This window comes from Acipenser ruthenus, chromosome 7 (genome assembly GCF_902713425.1).
Source record: "Acipenser ruthenus chromosome 7, fAciRut3.2 maternal haplotype, whole genome shotgun sequence".
Lineage (NCBI taxonomy): Eukaryota > Metazoa > Chordata > Actinopteri > Acipenseriformes > Acipenseridae > Acipenser > Acipenser ruthenus.
In genome coordinates this window covers 10,548,136-10,574,774 of record NC_081195.1, presented here as the reverse complement: position 1 = coordinate 10,574,774, position 26,639 = coordinate 10,548,136, and the positions used below count along the sequence as shown (strand labels likewise).

Below are 26,639 nucleotides of genomic sequence, written 5' to 3'. Positions count from 1 at the left end.
AACATCTTTTATGTTATGACTTTATGTATAAGAGTTCTTACTGTCTATTAGTGGAACTAACTTGAAAATTCTGTTTTCTTTCATAGAAATGATAATGACACCTAGTGTTAAATGATTAGAATGCACCTACATTAGAGTTTAGAATGGGTTTTGTAAAACATTTTCATTAATGGAGAGCATCACAACAAATGGTGTTTCACAACACAGGTTGTAATGCATTTTAGAATATATCCCTTTCGGTCATAGTTTTAATGAATTTATGTTTTTGTTTTTGGCAAGGCAACTTCTACAGTTGTATTATTCTAACAATTAATAAAACACACATAAGTGAACACAAGGGTTATCTCAAGCAATTATCGGTTTCACGTTGTATCAGAATATATGTCATAATAATGAATTTGTAAACTGACAAATACAAACAACAAAGCGGTTCCCATTTCATCTTTTGTTAGTGACGTTAAATGATACACAAGTGAATAAAATCACATCCCAACAAGTCTATACAAAGTAAGAGTTGGTTCATACTTCTTTCGAAGATGAATGCGATACGTCAGGCGTAAACAACTGTGCAGCTTCCGACCATGCAGCAAATATTGACATTTCTTACCATTATCCTACCCTATGCGATTTCAGGTCGCACTCATGAGAAAAGGCTGTACGACTTTCCAAAGAAAGTGTGTGGGTGACGTAATTCCGACCTGTCTGGTTTCTACAAAAAATTGCATTTTTTTTATTATTTATTTATTTATTTATTTATTGCAGAATACCTAAATTAAAAATGTATTCTTATTAAGAATTCGTTATTTGTTGTTGCTGTTTTTTTTATTTATTGAAAAAACAAACAAACAAACAGTGCTGCACTATTAACATGTATGGTACTAAAACTCCAGCTCAGTAGGTGGCGCTAATAGGAATTCGTATTGCAGTGGTGAAGCAAATCATTCCTCTCTGTTTTCTCACAGTCTCGATTCGAATTATGCAATGTTTGTCACCGGAAGAAGGTCCATTGTCAGCTGGCTGTGATACATAAGAACCCGTGAGGTAAGGTTCGCGGTAAGATTTGTGTAGATGAAACAATATGTATTTTGAGTGACTATGGTTCAGTATGTAGGAAATCGAAAACAGAAGGTGTTTGGAGTAGCCAATAATGTAAATGATAAATTGAGTAGATAGAGTGCGATTTATAGAATTGATGTTTTGTCGATTATGCTTTGAAGTGGCATGTGGTGAAGTGGTAGGTATTTTAGTGAACATATTATTAGTTGGACTAAGAAAACCACACCATGTGTGCGTCAATTAGTCAAACACTTCTTGTGTAAATCTGTTTTAATTGGATAATACAAACCTGTCGTGACACATCATCATTATGGAGCAGTTCTGAATACTGTCGTCCATAGTCATATACAGAGCCGACGCTACTGTGTGAGCCACACGAATATTGAACTCGAAATCACAGTCACTCCCCCTCTTCCCTCCAACGTATTGGTGGTACTAGAACATATTCTACATAAAATAAGTAATAGTACATCTACGAGGAAAATAGTGAACCTTGTACTAATGACTTTTGAATGATGCCTTGTGGCAGTGAAAAGACGAGGGAGCTCTGAAGAAACCCAGTCCAGCCACAAGTATGCAATAAATGCAATATATCATTTTACCGACTACTATAACCATATGTGTAAAAAAAAAAACAAAACGCGGTTATATGACATTCCTATTTAAAATCAAATCATATATGCAGCAATTATAATGCAGTGTGAACACTATAACAAAAACATTTTGTTTTTTCTGTATGTTGCAGTGTTCTAGAAATGCCAGTAGGTGGTACAGAGGATCAAAGCAGCTCCACATTGTCAAACCCCAACGGTGCTACCAACTTAGCAGAGCCAGAGATAAAACAGGAAAATGGATACAATGGTGAAAGCCTGGACTGTTGCTTTCCAAGCACCAGTGGTGCTGAAAAGCCATCATCTTCCTTTACTGAAGTGGCGGTGGAGGTGTCCAAAAAGGCACAGTCCTCATTGCAGATTGACAGGCAGCAGATTCAGGCAGTGGAGAGAAGTGCCCAAGCTGCAGAGCTGCAAGGGCTGGGAGTTGACGTGTATGACCAGGACGTGTTGGAACAAGGGGTGCTCCAGCAGGTGGACAGAGCAATAAGTGAAGCAAACCAGGCTGCCAAAAGAGCAGAAGCTGAAAAGGAGTATGAAGAGCTATTAGATGAATTGAGGTACTGGGTAAAGGGCATGTTTTAAAGCTGTCTTTGGGCACTTTCACACCAAGTTCACCTTCAAGTGATAAACCCCTGCTTGACCAGAGCATATCGCTCGGAAAACACAGAATAAGTCTTTGTGTTTTTGTGTGTTGTTTCCAGTTGTTTCTGGATGTATACATCAGCCCATACTTCAAGCAAAGCTTCTGTTTCAGCAGTACTCCAGGTCATCCCTCGCAAAGGCATTTTCTAAGTAGTGTTGTCAAACGTGTTTGAGCCTGAACACTTCCTTTGTTCTGAACACTTCCGGTGTTTGATCAATTACGTCACTTCCACAGTTTGGTTCACTGTTTGGAGCGGTTCGTTTCTAAGTGAACCTGAATGCGTTTGCTTTCACAATGCAAAAAGTTTTGGGTGAGCAATGTCGCAAACGTACAGAGTTCGCTTTCAAAAGAACCAAGACCACCTTTTCTAGTGATCTCGGTTCGTTTGGTTTGATTTGCAGCCTGGTGTCATTACATCACTGTCAAATTTCACATATAGCTCCAAACGAACCGAACCGCACTTCAGTCCACATCAAACAGTCAAACGAACTAGGTGTGAAAGGCCCCTTAGATTCTCAGAACTGCCCCGTAAAAATCTCACATAGTGTATAAGTTCCTACCAGCATGGAATATGATCCTCAAAGATACATTTGTAATATTGTTGTATCTAATAGGGCTGTACTGTGGCATCCAACATGAGGGACAATGTGTAATATTTCTTTTTAATCCGATTAAACATATGCACATCTGTTCAATTGTATTATCCATTTTTATAATAATAGTCTGGTTTGTTTATTGAGCTTTTTACTGGCACTGACTTCAAACACAGAGTGAACAAATGTATTTAATACTATATTGCACCATACACCAAATGTTTTATTAATATGTTTAAAAAACAAGGCAGTTTTGATTAGCGAGAGTCTGCTGTATTGGGAAGTAAAACAGATTTATTTTTTTAAATCTCTTGCAGGTCATGTTCTGCCTCTTTAAAACATGTCAATAAGATTATCGAACAGCTTGCTCCTCATGCTGCCACCAGCAAAGATATCCATCGAAAAATTGAGTCTGTGAAACGACAGAAAGAAAACAAGGTAACAGTACTATTTCTAACCACCCAAACCATATTTATTTTGTCTTGGATAAACCAGGGTAATTTCAGGAAATAGTAAAAAAAGACATTGGAAAAACAGTTATATTCCGGGATATGCAATCGTTTTTTTTTCATTATTATTTTTTTTATTATTTATTTATTTATCATAATTTTTTTAGAGGCTTAATTTCTGCCCTATCAATTAGTTATGCAACGTGTAGTTTTTAAAAGGTAATACTTCCACAGGCCATCAACAGCTACAATAGCACCTTTCAACATAATTCAACTGTTAAAAGATAATTCAAGCAAGTTAAATACTGTGTTTTTTTAATATTACATATCAGTTTATCATTTTCTGATGTGAAGAAATCATTTTGTACGTGTTGCAATCATTTCAGGAGAAGCAGCTTAAAAAGGTAAAAGCCAAACAAAAGCGTCTCCGAGCAGTCCTCGGCGGTGAAGATATTGAGAAGATTGAGGCTGAATTACAAGATGAGGAGGATGAAGGTAAAAAGGGTTACCTGTAATATGTTGTTTTTATTTTATTGGTTGTTTAAACCATTTGCTGCAGCTTATTGGATAAATCCAATGTGATATCAATCAGTCTGTCCAAGTAGCGAGTCTGTAACAGTACATTTTTTGTTAGAAAAATCAAGAATTGGCTTGATAGTAAGTTGATATGACTTTTTTTTCTTTCAGTTTGGTTCTGGCTTTATGTATTATTAAATGTTCATGATGCAAACTGGTTCACTGAGGTACCAGATGCCCTTTTTCATCAAGAAATGTATATGGTTTTGCAAAAGGACAAAACCAAATACATTTAAATTTGACATCCATAATATGGTAAACCATAATATTGATATGATACAGCGATCTGAAATGTCTGTCTATGCGATGTTAATTATGTCACATTCAGATCAGCTATATATTTAAATATTAGGGTTAGGGCAGTCACTTTGAACATCTTTAGATCAGTACTTTTTTTCTTTTAGAGCCGGGACCCTCCTGTCTTGGCAGTATGCTAATTCCAGCACAGGAAACAGAATGGGAGGAACTCATTCGGACTGGCCAGATGACCCCTTTTGGCACAAAGATTCCCCAAAAGCAGGAGAAGAAGGAGCCCCGAAAGATCATGCTTAATGATGTCTCTGGCTTTGAGAAGTACCTGGCAGATCAGGCCAAGATAGCGGTGGAAAGAAAAAAGCCACATGTCGGCAAGATGGCAAAGAAAATGACTGGGACCAAAGCTGACCACAAAAAGAGGACCTCACAAGAGAAAAGCAAAGAAAATAGAAAGATGTCAAGCAAAGATAAACAGCTGAAGAAGCGGGTGCAGAGGATACAGAATAACGCGCTGAAAATGAAATTTAAAGCAGGAGATAAGGAAGAGAAGCATTTGCACACCCCAAAAAGCAAGTTCAAGGGAGACCACGGATCTGAGAGTGATGAGTCAGAGTATGTGCCAAGTGATGAGTTGTTTGACCCAGACGAACCAGAGAAAGAGGATGAGTTCTATATTGATGATGATGAAGAATATGAACTGAAACCATATGCATTGAAGAAGCAACTTACTGTAAGGAAACCAAAAGAAGAAAATGATTCTGATTATTTTCCTAGCAGTTCAGACGATGAAGACCCCAAGAAAAAGAGTCACGTGAAAAGATGTACAGATGATGGGAATATTGAGTTGTATAAGCAAAGAATAAGGTAATGGCTAAAAGCTACCTGTTTATATAGAGACAGCTATGACGTTTCCCAATAAAAGTCACATTTTACCTATCAGTTATTTGTAGAAAAATCATACAACATGGGCCATATTTCTCTGCTGCAAAATGTCTTAAGCAAATAATACCCGGATGATGCCATAAAACTAGAATAAACTATTCAAAATCAGTGACTACCAAGACTGGCACACATCACAAACTAGCATTGTTTTTTTTTTTTTTATGGTAAGCCAGTAAACTTCCAAAAATGTAAGTGTTTTTTTGTTAAATATTCAACAGAAATCAGTTAAATGTCAAAGCTGTGTATGTGCTGCACATGCAAAGTATGATTTCACTCACTTTAATATTTGTATTAATATTTGTTACAAATATTTGTAATATTTGTAATCAAAAGTATAAATACAAATAAATCAGCTGTGTCCTAAGGTTTCATAGACCTTGATTAGGGCTAATCTTGGACTGGCTAATGCTACTTAGGTAAGGTAGTCCAAGATTATTGTTATTCAAGGTCTGAAATCCCCCATGGCTTTTTTGCAAGAACTGTAATATTTTACCAACTGTATTATGCTCAAAACACAGCTACAGTCTAACCTATATAACCTATTTTTTACAAATATTTATAAACTTAGAGTATATTCCAAGTCTGCGATCCCAAGTCTTATTATAAAATATTCCTGTACCGGTAACAAAATGCATTACCATTTCTTTGAGGCTTCACTTAACTCAGGCCAACAATTAATTATTTTTATTGAATAAGAAAACTCAGAACAATCAGTTTATAATGTATTTATTTAAATGTACCGTAAATGGTAAGCAATGCACATTCACAAAATCCGTCTTTTTACTTTTGAAAATTAAATGGAAATCATTGTTGCTTAAATTCTGTATATATGTGGCAGGCAATTTGATATGTTCATTCTGAAAACTGTGCATTCATAGTCTTTAATGAAAAGTCTTTGTTTCCATTTTATTGCGTGAATGTATTGAAAGCTATTCAGTGGTTTTAGTCTTCAAGTTAAAACAAACTGATCAGTTTTAAAAGTCTATTTATTAGTTAACCCCCATTGGTTTTTATACTGTACTTGAGAAAGACTTTAAATTAATTGTGTTCCCTTCAAATACCTGTGTAAGTGCCTGTATTGTTTTCAAACCCAAGCATATGGTAGACTGACTTAGATTTAAATAGTAGAGTTTTTCTTTCTCCGAGAACCCTAAAGATAATGGAGAATGGTGGCCTTTTAAAATGACAAGACTGGGACATAAATGAAGACAGATTTTTTCACTCTCCACTCACACCTTTCATTCGAAGCTCAAGTGGATAATTGACTGTATCAATCTTAATTTGCTTCATGATGCTACAGCCACTAACTGCCATATCCCTGCTGCTAGAGTGTATCAATTAAAGCCAGCCTGAGATCCCATAAAAAGTAAGATAACTAAAGCAGAACACAGAGTTATTCAATTTAGTAAATTAGTTTAATTAGCAAAGGATTATTCCTTGTCTTAAATGGAAAATGCCCTAAAATACAAACTATTAAAACATAGTATGAAGCCATGAGAATATGAATATATATATATATATATATATATATATATATATATATATATATATATATATATATATATATATATATAAATACATTTTAGATCTGATTGTTCTTATTGCTAGGCTTCAAATGTGTGTCAGTGATTTTCTACATTACATTCCTGATGCATAAACTTTTGCTTGGGATATTCTACCTAAGTCACGATTTCGCGGAAATCATTAAATTGAAGGGTCACCGCGAAATTCACCTTTTTTAGAGGCCAATGCATACCGAACAAGTACGGAGAGGAAAAAAAAAAGAAACCGTGTTTAAATGAACTACTGCACAACGCAAGTGACGCAAACTACCTATTTTCCTTCTGTAGATAGCACTTTTTTATTCCTTCGCCGTCCCGTGTGCATTACACTTAAGAAAAAAACAAACAAACAAAAAACGTCTACAAATAACATTTACAAAAACAAAAAAAAAATCTCCAAAGCGGTTAACATTCTTGTTTACTATTCACATGACAACGACGTTTTAATCAGCCTATCAGTGGATCTGTACTGCTTTTCTGTGACCTGTACTGTGCAGTAGGGGGGTGGGACAAAGTCAGTGCTGCATTGTTTTGATTTAGGTTGCTAAAATCTAGTTTTCAGCATTGGTGGTAAAATAGTAGAAATGGACGACAAAGCAAAAAAAGCAAAGTATATTTCAATTGTGTCAAGATATTTCCAAAAGAAACTGTACATGCAGATGGAGGTAATTGTTTTGCACATCTTAATGTGTCTTTGGAGAAAATACAATCGATCGCTATTTAGCTTCAGAATCACACATTAAACGAAAGGCTACTACAGAGGCTGCTGAGCAGAACGTAAAATAAACAGCTTTCAGAAACCAAACTGGAAAGTCAGCTCAGACAAAAAGTATTCCTGTTGGCAAGTTAAATCAGTACTACAATGATCTAGCACAGCCACCTCAAGTCAAACTGCTGCTTACTTTTTTGCAGTTGGAATTTTAGGCCTGAATAGGCACGTGGTTTGTTATAGTTTTACATTGAACTTTTTCAGCACTAAGCAAAAAATTAACCTTGCCGTAACTAATTAAATTGTTTCATAAAAAAATTATAAGTGAAACAAAAAAACAACATGTCTTTGATGACAAAGTAAAATGCAGATTTCTGATCAAGCCTGGATGCTCTTCGTTTCCCTGGCTATGGTGATGTCCACATTCACACTTCCATATGTTATTCTGCAGGAGGTGGAAGCGGCAGAGACTCAGAGAGAAAGAGGAGCGTCGCGTGGCAGGTGAAGAAGACTCTGAAGACAGTGATGCAGAGTTTGATGAAGGCTTCAAAGTGCCAGGATTCCTCTGGAAAAAGCTCTTTAAGTAGGTATTGGGTTAAGAATTTAAAACGTTATAGTTTAACTATTTTCTTTGGTTTACTATTTAAAAAAAACACACATTCACCAACACCCCAACGTAATACTGGTTGCAGGGTAATATTGCGGACTGTTGGTACATTTGTGAGTCTGTAATTACTTGGAGTTCGGGTTTAAGTCCTAACTCTTATTGGCTGTCCTCAGACGTATGTGAACCATTCTGTGAGCTATGGTCATTCAAGTGCTAAGGCTGGGTTAATGTGATCAGTGGAAGTTAACATTTGAACATTAACACTGAGCTGAGAGAACCACTACCTTCTCTTTGATATTTTATACAAAATCACAAGATGTATTTTATTTGTTTGTTTGTTTTTTGTAAACTGTGTTCCAAGAAGATCAGAAATTCCATAGAAACAGCACTGTAGACAAACAAACTACCTTCACTAAGTTTTTATTAGTAATATCGGCAACTGCTAAAAATTTAGAAAACAATTGTGCTGTAAATTTGACTACATGTTAAAAATAATATATATATATATATATATATATATATATATATATATATATAAAATACATATTTCACAGAGAATGTACCAGAGGGCTGGAGTGTTAGCTAGTGCTCTAGGTCCATATAATCTGAGGTAATCTCAAAGTTCACTATTTAGGTCCTTATAGATTACATTTAGATATCAATATGATGGGCATTGATAACACTTTTTTTTTACATCCAAATAGTATTAACAAAAATTTTTAGTTACAGACTTGATTGTGAAACATAAATGATGGTACATAAAAGTGGTAAAATTACACAGATGTATTGAACTGTATCTGTTAAATTAATTTAAAATGTATACAAATCAAGCTTGTGTCATTAGTACTGTCAAAGCACATCAAATATACATGACTGTGCAGTGCCTGTCTCTATATCAGGCATACAGCCTTTTACCCTTACAGTTCTATATTGAGTCAACACTAGATAATTACGGGGTGATTAATTTATCATTACTCCTGTTGTATTCTGCTTTGTAAAACATGTTTGTTTTATTTTTCACAGGTACCAACAGACAGGTGTCAGGTGGCTGTGGGAATTGCACTGCCAGCAGGCAGGAGGAATTCTGGGAGATGAGATGGGATTGGGCAAGACCATCGAGATAATTGCCTTCCTGGCAGGCCTGAGCTACAGTAAGATCAGGACGCGTGGATCGAATTACAGGCAAGAGCACCTCTCTGCAGACTGTCAGTCTGGAGCACAATTAATATTTCATCAGCTGTATTGCTAGTGGAGGAGGTCCCTGTGAATTATTAAAGACATTTCAATTACAATATTCCTTTAATTCTTTTAGTGGTGACATCAAAAGAAAATATTTACGAGATGGTGGTGCTGTAGGGCAGGGGAAATTAAACATGTAACACATTTAATGAATTCCAAACATTAGTGCTTCGTTTTCTAAGATGAGCTAGGCCTAGATGTTTTTGGGTCAATACAGTGTCTACGGTTGCCTTCAACAAATGGATTGTTTACAAACTCAATTATGGCTTTCTATCAATAGTTTACACAATATGGAATTTTAAATTGCTTGTAATAGGGTTAGCGTCATTTATTATATCTTGTATTAAAGTGTTTGTTTTGGTGAGACACAAGGTGAACATTTTATAGCAGCCACATACTCAATAAAAAATAGCATTTTTGTAACAACTGTTACTGACTGTAATAATGGATTTGATAGGCTTTTGATCCTGGTTGAATACAGTCAGAGTTCATCTGTATTGCATTTTAGGGAGTTAAGAAAGATTGATTGTATTATTCATTCAACTTTAAAATGACTACTGTGCATTTCAATCTTGCAGTTGTATTATTTTCTACCAAAGTGTCATACTCTTATATATATATATATATATATATATATATATATATATATATATATATATAAGAAAAAAGATATTTCAGGTACTTAAAAAGGTAGAATAATTGATTACAAATCAATTATCAGGACGTTTCGGACTACAAGTCCTTCATCGGCTGAATACAAAAAAACAGTGCTTCAAGAAGTTGATCTAAAACAAACAAGTAGTCTTTTAAACAAAATTCCAGAATGTTGTTGATGATGATGATGATGATAATATCTGTAATATCCTCTATGTAATATCATAAAATGTCTGTAATATCCTCTATGTAATATCATAGAGGATATTACAAACATTTTAACAGAAATGACCACACTAGAGAAGACATCACAATTTGTGGGATGGTTCAATGTTATGGAAATAATGCTGTCAGGAAACAAAAGGATTGTGAACTTATTTTCAAACTAGGCACTTTGGAGCCATTTGGAATGAACATTCTATTCTGAGGTCATCATCATCATCATCATCATCATCATCATCATCATCAACATTCTGGAATTTTGTTTAAAAGACTACTTGTTTGTTTTTTATCAACTTCTTAAAGCACTGTTTTTTTGTATTCAGCCGATGAAGGACTTGTAGTCCGAAATGTCCTGATAATTGATTTGTAATCAATTATTCTACCTTTTTAAGTACCTGAAATATCCTTTTCTTTTTTTCTTTTTTCTTATTGATCATTTTGGTACACAGCACTTTTCCTTTTTCTCAAACTTTATATATATACTGTTTTTTTTGTATTTGTTTTTGTTGGTTTATGTTTTTTGTCATTGTCGTATGATAACCACAATTCCCAACGACTGTAACTTTGCAGTTGGAATGTGACATTTGAGTAGAATACTGAATAGGTCTGGAGTTCTCAAACCTGTTCCTGGGGACCCCATGTGTCTTCTGGTTTTCAATCTAACTGAGCTATCAATTACTTAACTAAACCCTTAATTGAACTGATAATTTGTTTAATTAGACCTTTGTCATTGTTGTCAGCTCTTAAAAAGTTGCAGAGTTCAAGTTACTTATACAATGTTATAGCTAACTTGAAATCTGCAACTGTTTTAAGAGCTGAAAACAAGTAAAAAGGTGTAATTAAGCCAATTATCAGTTAAATTAAAGGTCTAGTTAAGTAATTGATAGCTCAGTTGGAATGAAAACCAGCGGCCACAGGGGGTCCCCTGGACCGAGTTTGAGAAGCCCTGGAATAGAGAATGCTGTGAAGAGTCAAAACATTACAGCAGGGCTTATTTTAATATACCACTAATTCCAGGCAACATTTGCAAATTCTGGTGATTGATTAGAATACATTATCTTCTTTAAAGTGCAATCTGAATATGTAATTTTTCTTCTGTATATATTTGATTTAGATATGCTGGATTGGGTCCTACTGTGATTGTCTGTCCAGCCACAGTGATGCACCAATGGGTTAGAGAGTTTCATACATGGTGGCCTCCATTTAGAGTGGCTGTCCTCCATGATACTGGCTCTTTCACTAGTAAAAAGGTTGGTGATCTGCTTGTATTATCAAGTCCAAACACTAATTTACAGTTTAAAAACATTTCAAATTATATATGCTCCAATTCGAAAAATATCCCAAAAATGTTTGTCAATTTGGGACAAGTAATACAAGTAAAACAACAGAAATACAACAGCTACATTGTCACACCCATCCCTATGGGCATGATGAGTAGCAGCCATCTGCCAACAGAGTTTTTGAAGATGTAGGTAGATTATTAACAACAACAAAAAATAAAACACAACATTCACGTAAAAACCACAGCATTAGTGTGATTGCAATCAATTAAAATGCGAAGCGATATTTCTCTAGACTTCATTTTCCAGCTTTTGAATGCATATTCTAATTTGTTTAATCTCTATATAAAATGAATGAAGATTTAGATTACTAATACTGAATTAACAAATTGTATCTGATTCAGCACTCTGATGTAATCGATATAATGACTGGAGTAGAAAGAGTAGTAACTATATTTAGAAGTATGCTAATAGTTTCCTCTAGTATTATTAACTTCACTCCCTGTATTAGCATCCTGAATATCTTATTCGTGTGACCACATTAATGTACTAGTTTGCTCCAAACTAAATTACTGGGTTGTTTGCAGGGGTAATCAATACAATTGTCTAAATTACTGTCAACCTTTCTGCCAGATAAGCCTTTAAGCACAATGTAAAGGAAGCATTTTTTAAAATTATGTTTCAGTTGCAGTTAATGTATTAATTTGTCAGCCATTCATGCTTTTGTCATTACATTTATAATAAGTCTACACATGTAGGTAATCAGGTGCCTAATAGTAGTACTAATAAAACTACATCCAACATCGTAAATTGATGTCAGGAACTGAACATTAACTGTTATTAACAGTTCTGATGTCAGATTGTATCATTCAGTTGCATCACACTTACTTACTAGACTGATAAGTTTATAGAAAAATAACATGAAATATTTAATAATGTGGTCATAATATAACATCAGTTGTAGCACAGTTGTTCATAAAATGGAATTCTCTTTTAAGGCTGTGTTTGGTACAGTAAACGTAATCTGAGAATATGTTTCTGAAATGGTCATGAACGTCTTGGGCACGGAAAGGGCATTAAATAGTTGAAACGCAGTGATTGAATATTTCCAAAGTGTGCTGTTGAGACCTTATTGCTTGTGTGTCTTTTTCCTTGTTGTCAGCACAAATCCTTATTTATTAAAGATGTAGCTTGAAGGAAGTTTTAATTAATTACAGGTTCAGTAATTCCTGACTGGGAGGCTCCCCTGCTGTGTTTACTGTGAGTGTCCATCATGAACCTCAGTTTCACTTGTGTTCTCACTGCTACCTGACACTGTGATTTATGGCTGTTATTTTCCACCAGTCCAGTGTTTGCCCTCTAGGAGGGATTGGTCTCAAGAGCCTCAGTAATATCTGCAGCACATTCGAAAAACGTCTTTTAATGACAGCAGCACAGCATTCAGCAAGTCAGGCTAATAGCAGATGTACCCTATTAATTGCAAAAAAACTGGGAGAGGTTACATATTTTACAAGCTTTTAATTTGAAGTCACCAGAGATGATTTGTGTTAAGTGTACAGACAGAGGTATCTGTTGTATTTTGTGATGGACCATTACCAGGTATCTAGTACAGTACAGACAATGGCAGAGTGACATCAGTTAACCTTTAGGCTTCAGAGAATACCTCTCTAGAATGCTTTTCATTACTTGCAATGAAAACATACAAGGTAGAAAGCAGGGAACACGAAAGAGCTAATGCATTCTTGAGTTTGAATAGCTGTAAATGTTATCATTTTAAAATGGCAAAAACAGTTAATATTATAACAAAAATAGTATACAGTTTTACCTGTCAATGCTATACTTTACATGCATATATGTTTTCTGATAACTTGGCAGAGGAAATTCTTGTAGATAAACAGTTTTAGAAATCATGACGATTTATCCGTTCCCTTGAATTATTAGAAACAAGATATTTTTTTAACTTTGTAGTTTAACTTTTAAATGTGTAATATATCTATATCTTCATACCATTTTTTTTCATTAGTCCTGTGTCATAGACCAACCTATGCATTTGTTATACAATTTCAAACTAAATGAGTCTTCTTATCCCCTGCAGGGGGCACATAACCCTGGAAGTGCCTGCATATGTTATATCTTTAGAACAATTCATCCTATTTGATAAAACAGGATGGACATTCCTTAATATAGGTTGGGAGGGTTATCGAAATCTAAGTCTAGTTGATCCAGTGTTAGTATTACCAAATATATAAATTTACAAAGTTATGCTTTTTACCTTTATTCTGCTGTGAGGTTGCCCTTTTCTTGACCTGATTTTGCAGGCTGACCAATACTTTTGTCTTTCAGGACAAACTTATCCCTGAAATTGTGGCCTGCCACGGGATTATCATCACCTCCTATTCCTACATTCGAATTATGCAAGATTACATTCAAAAATACGACTGGCACTATGTCATTCTAGATGAGGGGCACAAAATTCGTAACCCATATGCAGGCGTAACAGTTGCATGTAAACAGGTAAGGGTTTTTCCACCATCATTGTCTTTTAAAACCAAACTCTTTTTAAATACGTTAATAAACACTATGCAGAATGTTCAGATATACCAATACTGAATCAAAAACGAAGAACAATGATTATAGCAATGGATATAAATAATAAATACATGGAATACTATAGGGTAGGATACCTGTAAGCAATCTGTTTGTCTTGCCAGGTTTTGGTGAGGATGGGAGTCTTGTCTTAATGAAGAGAAAGATCCAGCCTAACACAAGTCACTGAGTACTGAGCAATCAATTTGAGTCACATTAGATTTGAGCTCACTTACACATCCTGTGTCAGCTTACTACCTGACATTACTTCAGTCACTTAAATGACAGTTCTACAGGTTTTAAATCATCTAATGCCACAATGACCACTTCTCCAAATAACCTCCATCTTTCCAGAGTATGACCTGTAATCCATAACCCCTATCCTTTTTTTTTTGTCTTTTTTTGCAGTTCCGCACACCACATCGTTTCATTCTGTCTGGTTCGCCTATGCAGAATAACTTGAAAGAACTCTGGTCCCTGTTTGACTTTGTTTTTCCAGGAAAGTTAGGAACACTTCCTATCTTTATGGAACAGTTTTCAGTCCCTATTACTATGGGAGGATATTCAAATGCATCGCCAGTTCAGGTATGGCGGAAAGTGTCCAAATAACATTCTGTTCAAAATTTAGATTGTGATATATTTCATTACCTGTTGTGACTAAAGTTTATTATTTATGTTTTTCCTGGAGTTCATTATTTTTCTCACAAGAGATGCAATCATTCAGCCTTTACATCAAGTGAAACAGTAGCACAAGGTATAAGTCAGCTAACAGCACAATAAAAGGATTGGGGCATTTACATTTATAAATATTTGTAAACATGTTCTGTACACTAACCGCAGTAAACTAAGCTGTCACGTTTCAATTGGACACATACTGATTGTGCCACATTCACAGTATAACTCAGGGACCAACTCTCAAATAAAAAGGTAAAACAGTACAAAATTGTAAATTTGATAAAACGGTGTTCCGCATTTTGTAAGCAATACAGAATGCTCTAGAATAAACTGTTCAAGTAACAACTAAGCAAACAAATAACAAGCTGAACAATGTATTTGTTGTACTTCTAGCAGTTGTGGATTCATGCTTTGCATTAGCAGTAAAACTGCTGATTCCATGAAAGTGGGCTCTCCTTAAACATTCACAGCTTTAACTCACACACTGCCACATAAAAGGAATCATTTAAAACATGGTTCTTGATTGTTAATGCCTATAATACATTAGCCTCTTAATTAATGCTGTGTGGTCCACGCCATGGCTAAAACAGAGGTCTGTTATACTGATATTCAATTTGTAGGGTCTTTTCATGGAAATATGTTGCTTTGAAGGTAGCTAAATGAAAAATACATCTCCTGACTCTCTTCTTACCTCTGTTGATGAAAATGAATGGCAGTAGTTAATAGCCTGTTGTGTTGGCTATTTACAACTAAGAAATCAACAGTTCATTATGAACTGATAGCTAAACAAAGAAACCCACTGACAGGTTGTTGCAACTACACTGCTAGCCACTACAAAGGGTTTACTGTAAAAGTTGTGGGTGGTTACAAAAAAATCTATAGTTGAGGCTTATTTTTGTTTTATAATTATTCTTTTTTTGTTAATATGGTTATCACAATTAGACTACTACCTTCTCAAAAGTGATGGAGGCTGAGCAAAAATGACTTCAAAAAGGACTAATGCACTTGATGTATAGCTTTTGATATTAGTAGTTGTGTACCAATTCTGGAAAAGAATATGCGGGTACTGGGCTGTAGATTGAATAGTTTTATTTCTATCAATGCGTTAAAGAGTGCACTGAATCTATAGGTTTACTTTTCTGCTTTAAAGGGAATATGGATGTCCCTTTCTCTGCCAGTAATGAAAACCTTTACTAATTATTAATGTTATTAAATGGTTGTAAGTGGCTAACTTCAGTCTACAGTGCTCATTTAGTATTCCTTCAGCAGCAAATATGTCTTGGCTGTCTAATTTAAACTTCCATCCTCCTTTGAAGCTTTCATTATAAGTCTTTTATTTTTATTTTTTTTTCCTGGCCTGTGGTCTTGACTAGACCATTTATTAAAATACAATACTTCTATATTTCTGTCTGACTTTCTCTGTGTGAAAGCCTAATGGCATTGCTTATCCTGATCAACTACCATGGCAAAATTATCCTTTCGGACAGAGTCTGTTACCATCCTTTACCATTTCTATTTGGAAATGCCGCTTTAACTTAGAAAATGAAGATTTTTACTCATAGTTATTGTATTTGAGGTAAATAAATGATTAAATCCCAGCATTAATTAACTAAATGTAGGTATCTTGATTTCATGTGCTCTATTTGATGTACTGTATCTGCTCTGTGTATTTTATTATTATTAATATTATTATTATTATTGTTAATATTATTATTATTATTTATTTCTTAGACACCCTTATCCAGGGCGACTTACAGTCGTAAACAAAAATACATGTCAAGAATCACAGTACAAGTATTAATACAATTAAGAGCAAGATAAAATACAATGACTTCGGTTCTAGCAAGTACAAGTATGACAAAATACGATTCAATAACGGAGCAGATAAGTGTCAGTGATACATAAGATTTTCCATAAGATCCATTACTGTACCATATGTTCACTTATGATCAAGATGACCTTTTATTGTCTGTGATTACAAGCTTTTCCTCATGCTGCCTTTTGTAATCTCAAGTGGGCACTAATCTTCCCTTATTGTTTTGTATCTTGCAGTGCTGCAGGTCTCCTGTAGGTTTTCTTTTGATCTCTGGGCCCCTTGGATTACTAGTAAATGGCATTTGGCCTAACACAGGATTAGGCTAACGATATTGATAAAAGGGAGTTTGCCCTAAGGGACAACTAGCACTCTTATGAATCTTTAATGTCATGATCTCCTAAAAAAAAAAAAAAAAAAAAAAAAAAAAAGAACTTTACATTAAGACAGTCATGTGTGTTGATGTTTTTTTTTTTTTAATCGATTTAAAGTAATTAGATTAATATATTAAAAACACCAACATTGATAATATCACACATGTCGTTATCTGATATACTTTATTGCATTGTTTTTATAGGTGCAGACTGCATATAAATGTGCTTGTGTTCTACGAGATACCATAAACCCATATCTTCTTCGGAGAATGAAGGCAGATGTTAAAACAAATCTCTCCTTGCCAGACAAAAATGAACAGGTACGTTGTGTAGGTGAAACACAGCATTTAGTTTAATGCCGCTGCTAATATCTTAAAATCGGTAGAGTTTATCCCCAAAGTTGTTTTTCAGTTTAAAATGTTATTTTATGCATTCTACTCATCCAAGTTTATACTGCAGTCAAAGCTCTTTTTATCTGCAGTTCCCTTTCTCCAAAATACCATTCACAGTGTGTAATGCTTTTGTTTTGTAGTATTTTAAGTCTCTCTTTTGTGTGTATTGAGCCCAGTTGGTATATATTTTTGTAGGTGCTCTTTTGTCGGTTAACAGATGCCCAGCGCCAAGTCTACCAAAACTTCATTGATTCCAGTGAAGTTTATAAGATCCTGAATGGGGACATGCAGGTAAGGTTTACTGCGTACAGTATTTCCATGTCAACCTTAGCATGATTTCTTGTCTGATTGGTTGGGCGGATGAAGGCTATTTAGAAAAAAGGATCTCTTGAATTTGAAGAAACTTTATTTCGTTATTTGTTACAAGAAATGGTTCCACATAACTGTTAATGAAGGTGATGAGGCCACACGTTTTAACTGTACTGACACACAGAAGCTTCAGTATTAATAGTGTTCATGCAACAGCGCCCAGAATGTGTGTAAGAGCTAAGAAAGAAAAAGAAAGGGTGGTGACATGATACATGTGTGTAATACCAAGCTGTGTGCTGGTTTGCATAGCTGTCGACTAAATCTAAACATTCAGCAGCAAGGTGGTTAATAATTTGAAGACTAGAGGCTGTTGAGGAAATGGGCATTGCTTCTAAAACTGTGCCTTTGGGAAATAAAACTAAATACATGTTTACCTAATATTAATTGTCTTTTAATACATTAATAAATTGCAGTGTAATTTTATCATTTAGCAGTTCGGTTTACATAATCCAAAGAAGTCTTATAGCCAGTCCAAGGCTTGTCCAAAACACATTTGAAACGATTACATTAAACACTTACCTTAAACATAATTTTTCTGGATTTTATCATGGTTGTTCTCTATTTTCACAGCAGTTCAACTAATGTAAACAGAATAATAAAAAATGGCATTTGAGGTGTTTGATGTATAATTAAGAAAAGTCCACTCACTGCTGTGACGTATAAAGCTTCATTATCAGTAATCGGCACATGTGAAATCCAAACAGCTCTCCCACTCACTCCTGGCTTTAATGGGAACAGAGAGTATGTGTGTATTCTTCACTGTGGCTGACGTATATGCAGAGATGGAAGCCCTCCTTCATTTCTGTAAACCTGCAGTAGTAACATCTTTTCACAGTGATGGGCCTTCTTAAAGGTTTTGCATAAGAATTTAGAATTTGTAGTTTTAGTAAATTTAATTGCAAAATTATTGGGGTGGTATTTTCCACCTTAAGTAATGATATTCTGGATACAATTCTGTGAGCTCACAAATCTCTAATATGAAAGAGAAAGTGCCCACCTGCTCTTGCCACATACAGCCTGCTTTTTCCAATTATCAGCAGCAGTGTCTTTAATTATTCATTTATTTGACCAAAACGTTTCAAACCAGGTCATCCAATATGCACACCATAATATGTTGACATTTGAAAGGAGGAGCTAGAGCAAAATTAAATGACAAAGAAGTAAAAAAAAAAATTCCAGTTCGCATTCCTCTGTATTTATTCACAGTGGACAGTTATGACAATATAGATACTTATTATTTGTTTATTTGGCAGACGCCTTTATCCAACGTGACTTAAAAGTTTTACAGGGCAGTAGAAGGTACAGTGCAAAAACAATATTTAAATACAGTGTAGTTTACAGTAAGTGCAAATACTACTAGAATACAATATGAGATAACAACTTACGATTAAGACATTTTGTATCTACGATGACATGATAGTAGCACAAGGATAGTGCACCAGCTGAGCATCCAGCAACACAGTGCTTAGGTCAGGCAAGGCATTAGACATGCATTTTAAAAGTTAATTGAAAGATGGTTTCTTTTTGGATTACCTACTTTTGAAAGAATGAGGTTGTTCAATGTATTGTAATGCATATGTACTATAAGCAAACAGACATGCATTGAAAGGTCACAAGGGATAGATGTTTACAGTTCACAAACCTCAATGAAGGCTAAATTCCATTAAGAGAAATATTTAATTACGTTTTATCAGTATTCAAATATTTTTGTTGTTGTTGTTTTCTTTGTTTATTTATTTTTTTTATTTATATTAGATTTTCTCTGGCCTGATCGCCTTGAGGAAGATCTGTAATCACCCTGACCTATTTTCTGGTGGTCCTAAAATCTTGAAAGGAATACCCGAAGATCAGTTAACAGAGGAAGAGCATTTTGGGTTCTGGAAGCGGTCTGGAAAGCAGATAGTGGTGGAGACTCTGCTTCGCCTTTGGCACAAGCAGGGCCATCGAGTGTTGCTCTTTTCACAGTCAAGACAGGTCAGAACACTAGCACAAATAGTTTAATTGCAGAACAGGAGGTTACTTTTCCTTCAGTAAACACTTTATTAAGGATGTATATTTTGCAAGATGATGGTAATAAATTGAACAAATTAGATATTTACAAATGTAAAGAAAAGAGTTACACTGCCACTCCACACATAAGGATATGTGTATGCATTCTGCAGCCTGGCTCAGGGATGCGTTGAGATATAAATGTGAAAGTTTGGGAGAGCATTACAAATATGCTATATGGATCTGAGGGTGTTATGCAACAACTTCTGGAGTGTAAGTTTACTAGTGAAAGCTCAAAGTCATTGGAGTTTTATATCCTACATTGAAACACTGTAAAAGTAGTACACTGTGCCCTTGGCCAGTTTATCTATTTATAATATATATATATATTAAAAATTCATTATAGGAACATTTATCTTATAAAGGGTGTCTAGCTTACGAAGGCTGTCAGGACCCAGCTGTCATTGTTCAATATAAATGGGATTTGTCTTTAGAGTGGATCTGAACCTACTCTGTTGCTGGTACTCTTTGTACATGTAATATTAATGGCACCTAATCCGATAATTCCTACCCAATCCAGTTAATAATGTTTGGTTTGAAACTATCTCCTCAACCAGATGCTGGACATCCTGGAGGTATTTGTCAGAGAAAACGGCTACTCTTACCGCAAAATGGATGGGACCACAACAATAGCTTCAAGGCAGCCTCTCATAAGACAGTACAATGAGGTGAGATGAAATTGCATTGAAGTCACTTGAATATATCCGTATGGTTTATTTTTAGATTGCATTCACAAAATGTTTTTGCTCAATAGTAAACTGGGCTTGGGAACAGATAGAATTCCTAGAATTGTTATCCCAAAAGCAAAAAAAAACCAAAACAAATCCTGCTGCTGCAAAGGTGGATTGCTTATTGAACTATGATGAAACTTTTTAAATCTGTGGAAATGGTGTTCTTTCCTTTAATGAATGTCTTGTGTTTTTCATTTTAGGATACCTCCATATTCGTGTTTCTTCTTACCACCAAAGTGGGTGGCATAGGCGTTAACCTGACTGGAGCTAACAGGGTTATTATTTATGATCCTGACTGGAACCCTAGTACAGACATCCAGGTAAGTCGTTGTTTTTTTTCTATTCAATCAAATACATTATTAATAAAAATTACATAAGCCTTGAGGTGAAGGTTGTTGCTCAAAAAAAGGAAATCTATGGAATATATGACTGAACTAACCAAATTAAAATAAATGAATAAAACCCATATCAATTGGTTACCTAAGATTTTCCCAATTTATTCTGCTATTTTGATCAAGTTGCTTTAGATACTTCTCAGCTAACTGGTATAAATCACAAATCCAACATACACAATCTGACAAAATATGTATTGCCTTATTATTGCTGCTACTAGGCTCGTGAGCGAGCTTGGAGGATAGGCCAGAAGAAGCAAGTGACTATTTACAGGCTTCTGACAGCTGGGACTATTGAAGAGAAGATCTACCACAGGTTAGTCAAAATCACACACATTCCCCGTCTGGATTTAATGACAGTTTAATCTTAAATGATATTACTGTATAGACTTGACATCTTCCTGCAGTTTCAATGTTGGGACTAATAGTAATTGGAACTGGCTTGATTTCAGTTTGAAATAATGTTCATGTATGTATAATAACTAAAACCCATACTAGCAGAAATGCTTATGTTGGGAGGGATAAGTGTTCATTTATTACAGTTTTTATTGTATCAACTTTTTTCATTCATTTGCATAAACCATTTGTTTCCTTTATTGGTAAAAACAAATGTTAATTGTATTTCAGTGTTTAATGGTAGAGCAATAACGTAGACTTCAATTGAAACCGACTCCACGGAACACTTCTTCGATGGAACACTTTTTTTTTTTAATATTAGTTTTTTTTCCATAAAGGATTATGTAAACCATTAGTGGTCATATTGTTTCATTGTTTTCTGCGGGTGTTCACTATTAAAGCAGGCTACGAAGTCATTAAGTGCCGGGGACAAATGTTTATGCAGGACATTTAAAGATGGTGGTAACCTGGTGTGTTATGTGATTCTTGAATTGTTATCAATTCCCAAAGATACAGGGATTAGTAGGTTATGTACAGGTTAATCGACCGATTCAAATTGGGCCTATAAAAAAAATATGCCTTTTCCCGCTGCTTAACGGTTCTGTTGGGTGAAATTGCGGTAAATCAAGAAGTACTGGTGCTTGATGTCTGACCATTTATGCTGATTAGTATGGGCAAAGACTGGTTGCAAAAAGAACATATAATTTCCTGTAATTCATTTTATTACATTTTTTCAGACAAATCTTTAAGCAGTTCCTCACAAACCGAGTGCTTAAGGACCCAAAGCAACGGCGTTTTTTCAAGTCCAATGACATTTATGAGCTTTTCACACTGAGCAGTCCTGATGGCTCCCAGGGAACTGAAACTAGTGCCATCTTTGAAGGTGAGTGTGATGAAATCATTAGACATTTATTACCTTCCAGTCAAAATATTGTGTATTGTCTTACATTTTAATGGATGTATTTATCATGCTTCTCATGTCTATCTAACTTATGCAGGCACTGGTTCAATGGTTGAGGTACCAAAGAGGCTTCAAAAAGCTAAGAAGACTAAGCCTTCAACACCAAGCAGAAACTTGCTTAAGCAAAGTACACACACAAGTCAACATGCAATCAGAGAAAATCTGGAAGTGTCTTTGTCTGACAAAGCTGAAAATGTTGGTGCTAATGGTTCTAAAGTGACTGTGACCGAACATGAAAATATGACCATTGCTAATGAAAATGGCAGCTACAACGACAGTTTTAATGGGGAAACCAATACTTCAGTTATTGAACAGGCTTCGGCTTCTAGTGATAATTGTGGACAGGCTGCTGATGTGCCATCAAACAATGTACAGGACACAATAAAACTGCACAGTGACCCAGATAAAATCAGTCCTCAGAAACAGAAAGAGAAAAAGAAGCACTGTGAAACTGAAGGAAGAAAACAGCTTTCAGAGGCAGCAGCGCACAAGCACAGAAAATATAAGCGTTCAGAAGATGCCAGGTTTGAAGGGCATCGCATACCACATTTGGTTAAAAAAAGGAGGCACAACAAAGAAGATCATACTGAAGCTAATGAAGATCGGAAAAAGAGTGATGATTATGTCTTGGAAAAACTTTTCAGAAAGTCAGGTAAGTGATTAAACAGCACTGGTTAAAAACACAGTCACTACAGTTAATAGTAGTACTAAACAGAATAATGTAGTGTTGAAAATAAATATAAATATGTATGTGGAGAGTGACTTAATGTTGTAAGCCATCAGTAAATCAGTGAAGGAAATAAACAACTCAGATTGAAGTAACATTATTGTCAGGTGTATATAATTGTTAATGAGGATCTTACTAACAAACCGTAATAATTATTTTCTGTACATAAAATTAGGTATACACAGTGTGATAAAGCATGATTCCATCATGGAGGCCTCTAACCCAGACTATGTGTTAGTGGAAGCAGAAGCTAATAGAGTGGCCAAAGAAGCTTTGAAGGCACTGAAGGCCTCACGGCAGCGTTGCCTGGGAGCGTCTTCTGGCGTGCCAACGTGGACTGGCAGCAACAGCCTACCGGGAACACCAGCTGGTGGAAAGTAAGATATTGGCAGAAGCAAAGCTTCTGGGGGTGCAGTGCTGTCCTTTATGGTTTAATTAAATAACACTGGGTATTTATGTTTGATTTAAGTATTCTTTTAAGTTTTCAGGGCTACCAAAGAAAGACTACACATATTTTAAAGTTCTCTCATATTGAAAAACCTTCGTAATCATGTAAAATAGACTACAGCTGCTTCTTTCAATCTTAAAGGCTAAGATTCACATGTTTCTATTTCTTAGAGACAGTAATATTCTTGGCTCATTTATTTATTGCATTAGTTTAGTTAACAATTCTCACAAAACAAAAATGAACACACTGATGAATAATTGTGTCAAATAATTTGTCTACTTAGTTCAAGTTATTGTAACTACTGACTTTCAAACGAGTTGTCTTATGAAATACTTTTTTATGCTTACTGCATTTGACAGTGGAGTTTTCTATCCTAGTCCTTATTACAGATCTGCAGTGTTGAATGAGTTAAAAACCAGTCTAATGTTTGTTCTCTTATTTAGAAAAAGGTTTGGTCAAAAGAAAAACCCTTTGTTGGCTGTCCCAACTTCAGTTACCACAACCACTCCAGAGAAATGCAAGGTATTGCGCAAGTTTCTTTTAAATTATTATTTTTTGGTTTACTGTTTATATTATGTAACTGTGTGTATTATTGTTTATCGCAATTGAATAACTTTTAATGTACTGTAGAATTGTAAATGTCGAAATACTGTAGCCTGGAACCTGACAAGTTGTTCTTAGTTTGCATTAACAAATGCCAAAGAATAAAAGTCTAGGAGCAGTTTACATATATCTAATATGTATTTTACATTGGGAATGATTTGTAGTTTTAGAAAGACAAAGCATTTTTTGGGAAAAAAAAGTGGTTTGATAGTTTACAGCTTCAGTTTTTATCAGCTGTCATTTCTGCAACATTTACTGTACATTATTTATGACAGTGTGACCACAATTTTAGACTGACTACTATGCTCTTACATCATAACACCTACTAATACAGTAGTTGTTTGCCTTTTTGATATGGGTTTGCCTTTAGAACAGAATAAAAACGATTACATCAGAAATTATAATAGAATCAAACTATTTAATAATTTTGTAGTTTTCGTTTAGTGCTAAAATGATACTACATTTTGGCAAACAGCACTGTTTAATATATATATATATATATCGGTTTTAATTTAGGATGCTTACGTCTTGAAGAAATCTGGAGCGAAGAAAAATTCTTCTGGTGGTCACTTTAGTGGGGAGGGAATAGAGGAAGAATCCAGTTCCACTGCCCTATCTTCATCTGCACTACTGGCAAAAATGAGAGCCAGGAACCACATGACCCTGTCCCAGACCATTGAAGACGAGGAGGATCAGAATATGCAGCAAGCATCTTCAGCACTACTGACCCCAACTGAACATGATGAACTGCTGGTGGATTTGAGGAACTTTATTGCATTCCAGTCTGAGGTGGATGGACAAGCTACAACTCGGGAGATACTGCAAGAGTTCAGTCCAAAGCTGACTGCCTCCCAGACAGCAGTTTTCCGAGAATTGTTAAGAAACTTATGTAACTTCCATAGAAATCCTGGTAAAGAGGGTGTTTGGAAACTTAAACCAGAATTCAGGTGACTTTTCTATGCTGCTTTGTTGTTTGTTGTTGTTTTTTTTTAATTTTTTTATTATTACAAATGTTTTACTGGCAAATACTTGAAACTGAGGCTGCATTCACACTGGGTCCGTTTCAAACGGACTCGGTCTGGTTCGTTTCAATTGAAACAATGTATCAATGTGCTTGCTGTCCACACTTATCTGGGAGCAAAGGGACCGAGTTCGTTTGGATGCTAGATAAAGTTCATTTTTTTTGGTCCCCTTCCATTTTTTTCAGAACTGGGTTCATTTGTGTTCACAATGCAGTTTTCAAGTGCACTCGGCTCGTTTATATGGTGTGTGAACTGGACGTTTACAATATCCTGCAAGGCATATTGAAAGATGACAGCTCTGGGGGAGCATTTTGCTAATTTAATGAATACATTTGAATGATGTACAGTAGGAGAATGCAGTTTATGTAATTCTGCACGGTTCTCCTAATGTCGATATTGAACAGAGCTTCAATTTCTCGTGCTGTCCATGTAGTTTAGGATTACCAGATTTCCACAGTGAAAAACTGGGAATTTTTTTTCTCTTTAATTTACTGACGATGTAGCAACTCCTGAAGCCAAAAATAACAGTATATAAAATAACACAATAATAGTTTAAAAATTGGGTAAATTTATTGCAGTTCATAACAACTCATTATTTTCTTTATATTGCCATCTAGTCAAAACATGTGAAATGTACAAAAAGCCAGATTTAAAAAATAGATCAGCTATTATCATTTAAACATATGGTATACACATAATCAGAATGGTTAAACAAATAATCCATAGGATTGTTTTTTTTATTTTTTTTAATGGCTCTAACACACAACCTAATGCATTACTTTATTAATTGCTGAGCATGCTGTTTACAAATAATAATAATAATAATAATAATAATAATAATAATAATAATAATAATACAAAAGCAAAACCGGGACGTTTAACAAGTTTAATGTTTCTGACCAGGAGAACAAATTACGGCTGAAAACTGTGACAATTACAATTTTCCCAGGATGTCTGGTAATCCTAATACAGCTCCCCCGAGGCGTTGTTTGTTTACTTCCGAGTCAGGTTACCGTATATATTTCCGATGTGCAAAAGGAAGAGTCCAGCTGTTGCTCACGTTGACATTTAACAAGCGAACCAGACTCTTTGCATTTGCCAAACGGACAGAGACCACCTCTTTGAACCGTTCCGAACCGTACAGAGTGCGGACTAAACCCTGTAAATGGACCCAGTATGAACACAGCCTGAGTTCTCTGAATTCTTTAAAAGAGATGCAAATCTTAGTGCCTACCTCGGTAAGAAACATTATTGGTGTTTTGTACAGCATACTGTTCGTACCCATCTTTATTAATCGATTTTATAAACTAGATTCAACTGGAATGGTTGCATCTTTTCTATGCCTTTTGAAAAGTTACATTAAATAAACCTAATTCTTATTGGTTAAAATAATGAAAACCCATATTGTGTATAATTAATTATTACTAACTGGTTTTAGATTTTGCCCACTTCTAAACTCTTTTTTTCCCAGGATTTGTTTTAAAACAACTGAATACCCAAGATTTACCAACACTCTATATCTTGAAGCTTCTTTATCTACAGAATCTACAAATGTCTTCAAGTGACCCTTGGGTCATTTTTCTTATGCATATAACATATGCAAAAGGTTAGCTTATATTTGGTCAAAAGAATGCCAGGTACACTGTAGAGGAACAGAATATGGGTGACTTCCATTAAAGTGATGTGGTTTCAAACTACTT

At 35.1% G+C, this 26,639-nt stretch overlaps 1 protein-coding gene across 3 annotated transcripts; it reads left to right on the top strand.

The window, feature by feature from the left end:
• Nucleotides 1–911: 911 nt before the first annotated feature.
• ercc6 (excision repair cross-complementation group 6) lies at nucleotides 912–26,337 on the top strand. 3 transcript variants are annotated; one of them, XM_034922268.2, is made up of 21 exons: nucleotides 912–1,041; nucleotides 1,802–2,227; nucleotides 3,224–3,344; nucleotides 3,742–3,850; nucleotides 4,336–5,050; nucleotides 7,851–7,982; nucleotides 9,030–9,188; nucleotides 11,236–11,371; nucleotides 13,745–13,915; nucleotides 14,396–14,572; nucleotides 17,053–17,169; nucleotides 17,437–17,532; nucleotides 19,366–19,584; nucleotides 20,217–20,327; nucleotides 20,591–20,710; nucleotides 21,004–21,098; nucleotides 21,916–22,061; nucleotides 22,177–22,791; nucleotides 23,042–23,243; nucleotides 23,758–23,836; nucleotides 24,434–26,337. In XM_034922268.2, the coding sequence occupies exons 2-21, from the start codon at nucleotides 1,812–1,814 to the stop codon at nucleotides 24,866–24,868; spliced, it is 4,371 nt and encodes a 1,456-aa protein (XP_034778159.2). In that variant the 5' UTR covers nucleotides 912–1,041; nucleotides 1,802–1,811; the 3' UTR covers nucleotides 24,869–26,337. The 3 variants fall into 3 exon arrangements, with proteins under 3 accessions (XP_034778159.2, XP_058882318.1, XP_058882317.1); XM_059026335.1 differs by having other exon boundaries at nucleotides 912–1,053; XM_059026334.1 differs by lacking the exon at nucleotides 912–1,041 and adding an exon at nucleotides 1,076–1,234.
• The last annotated feature ends 302 nt before the right edge of the window (nucleotides 26,338–26,639 follow it).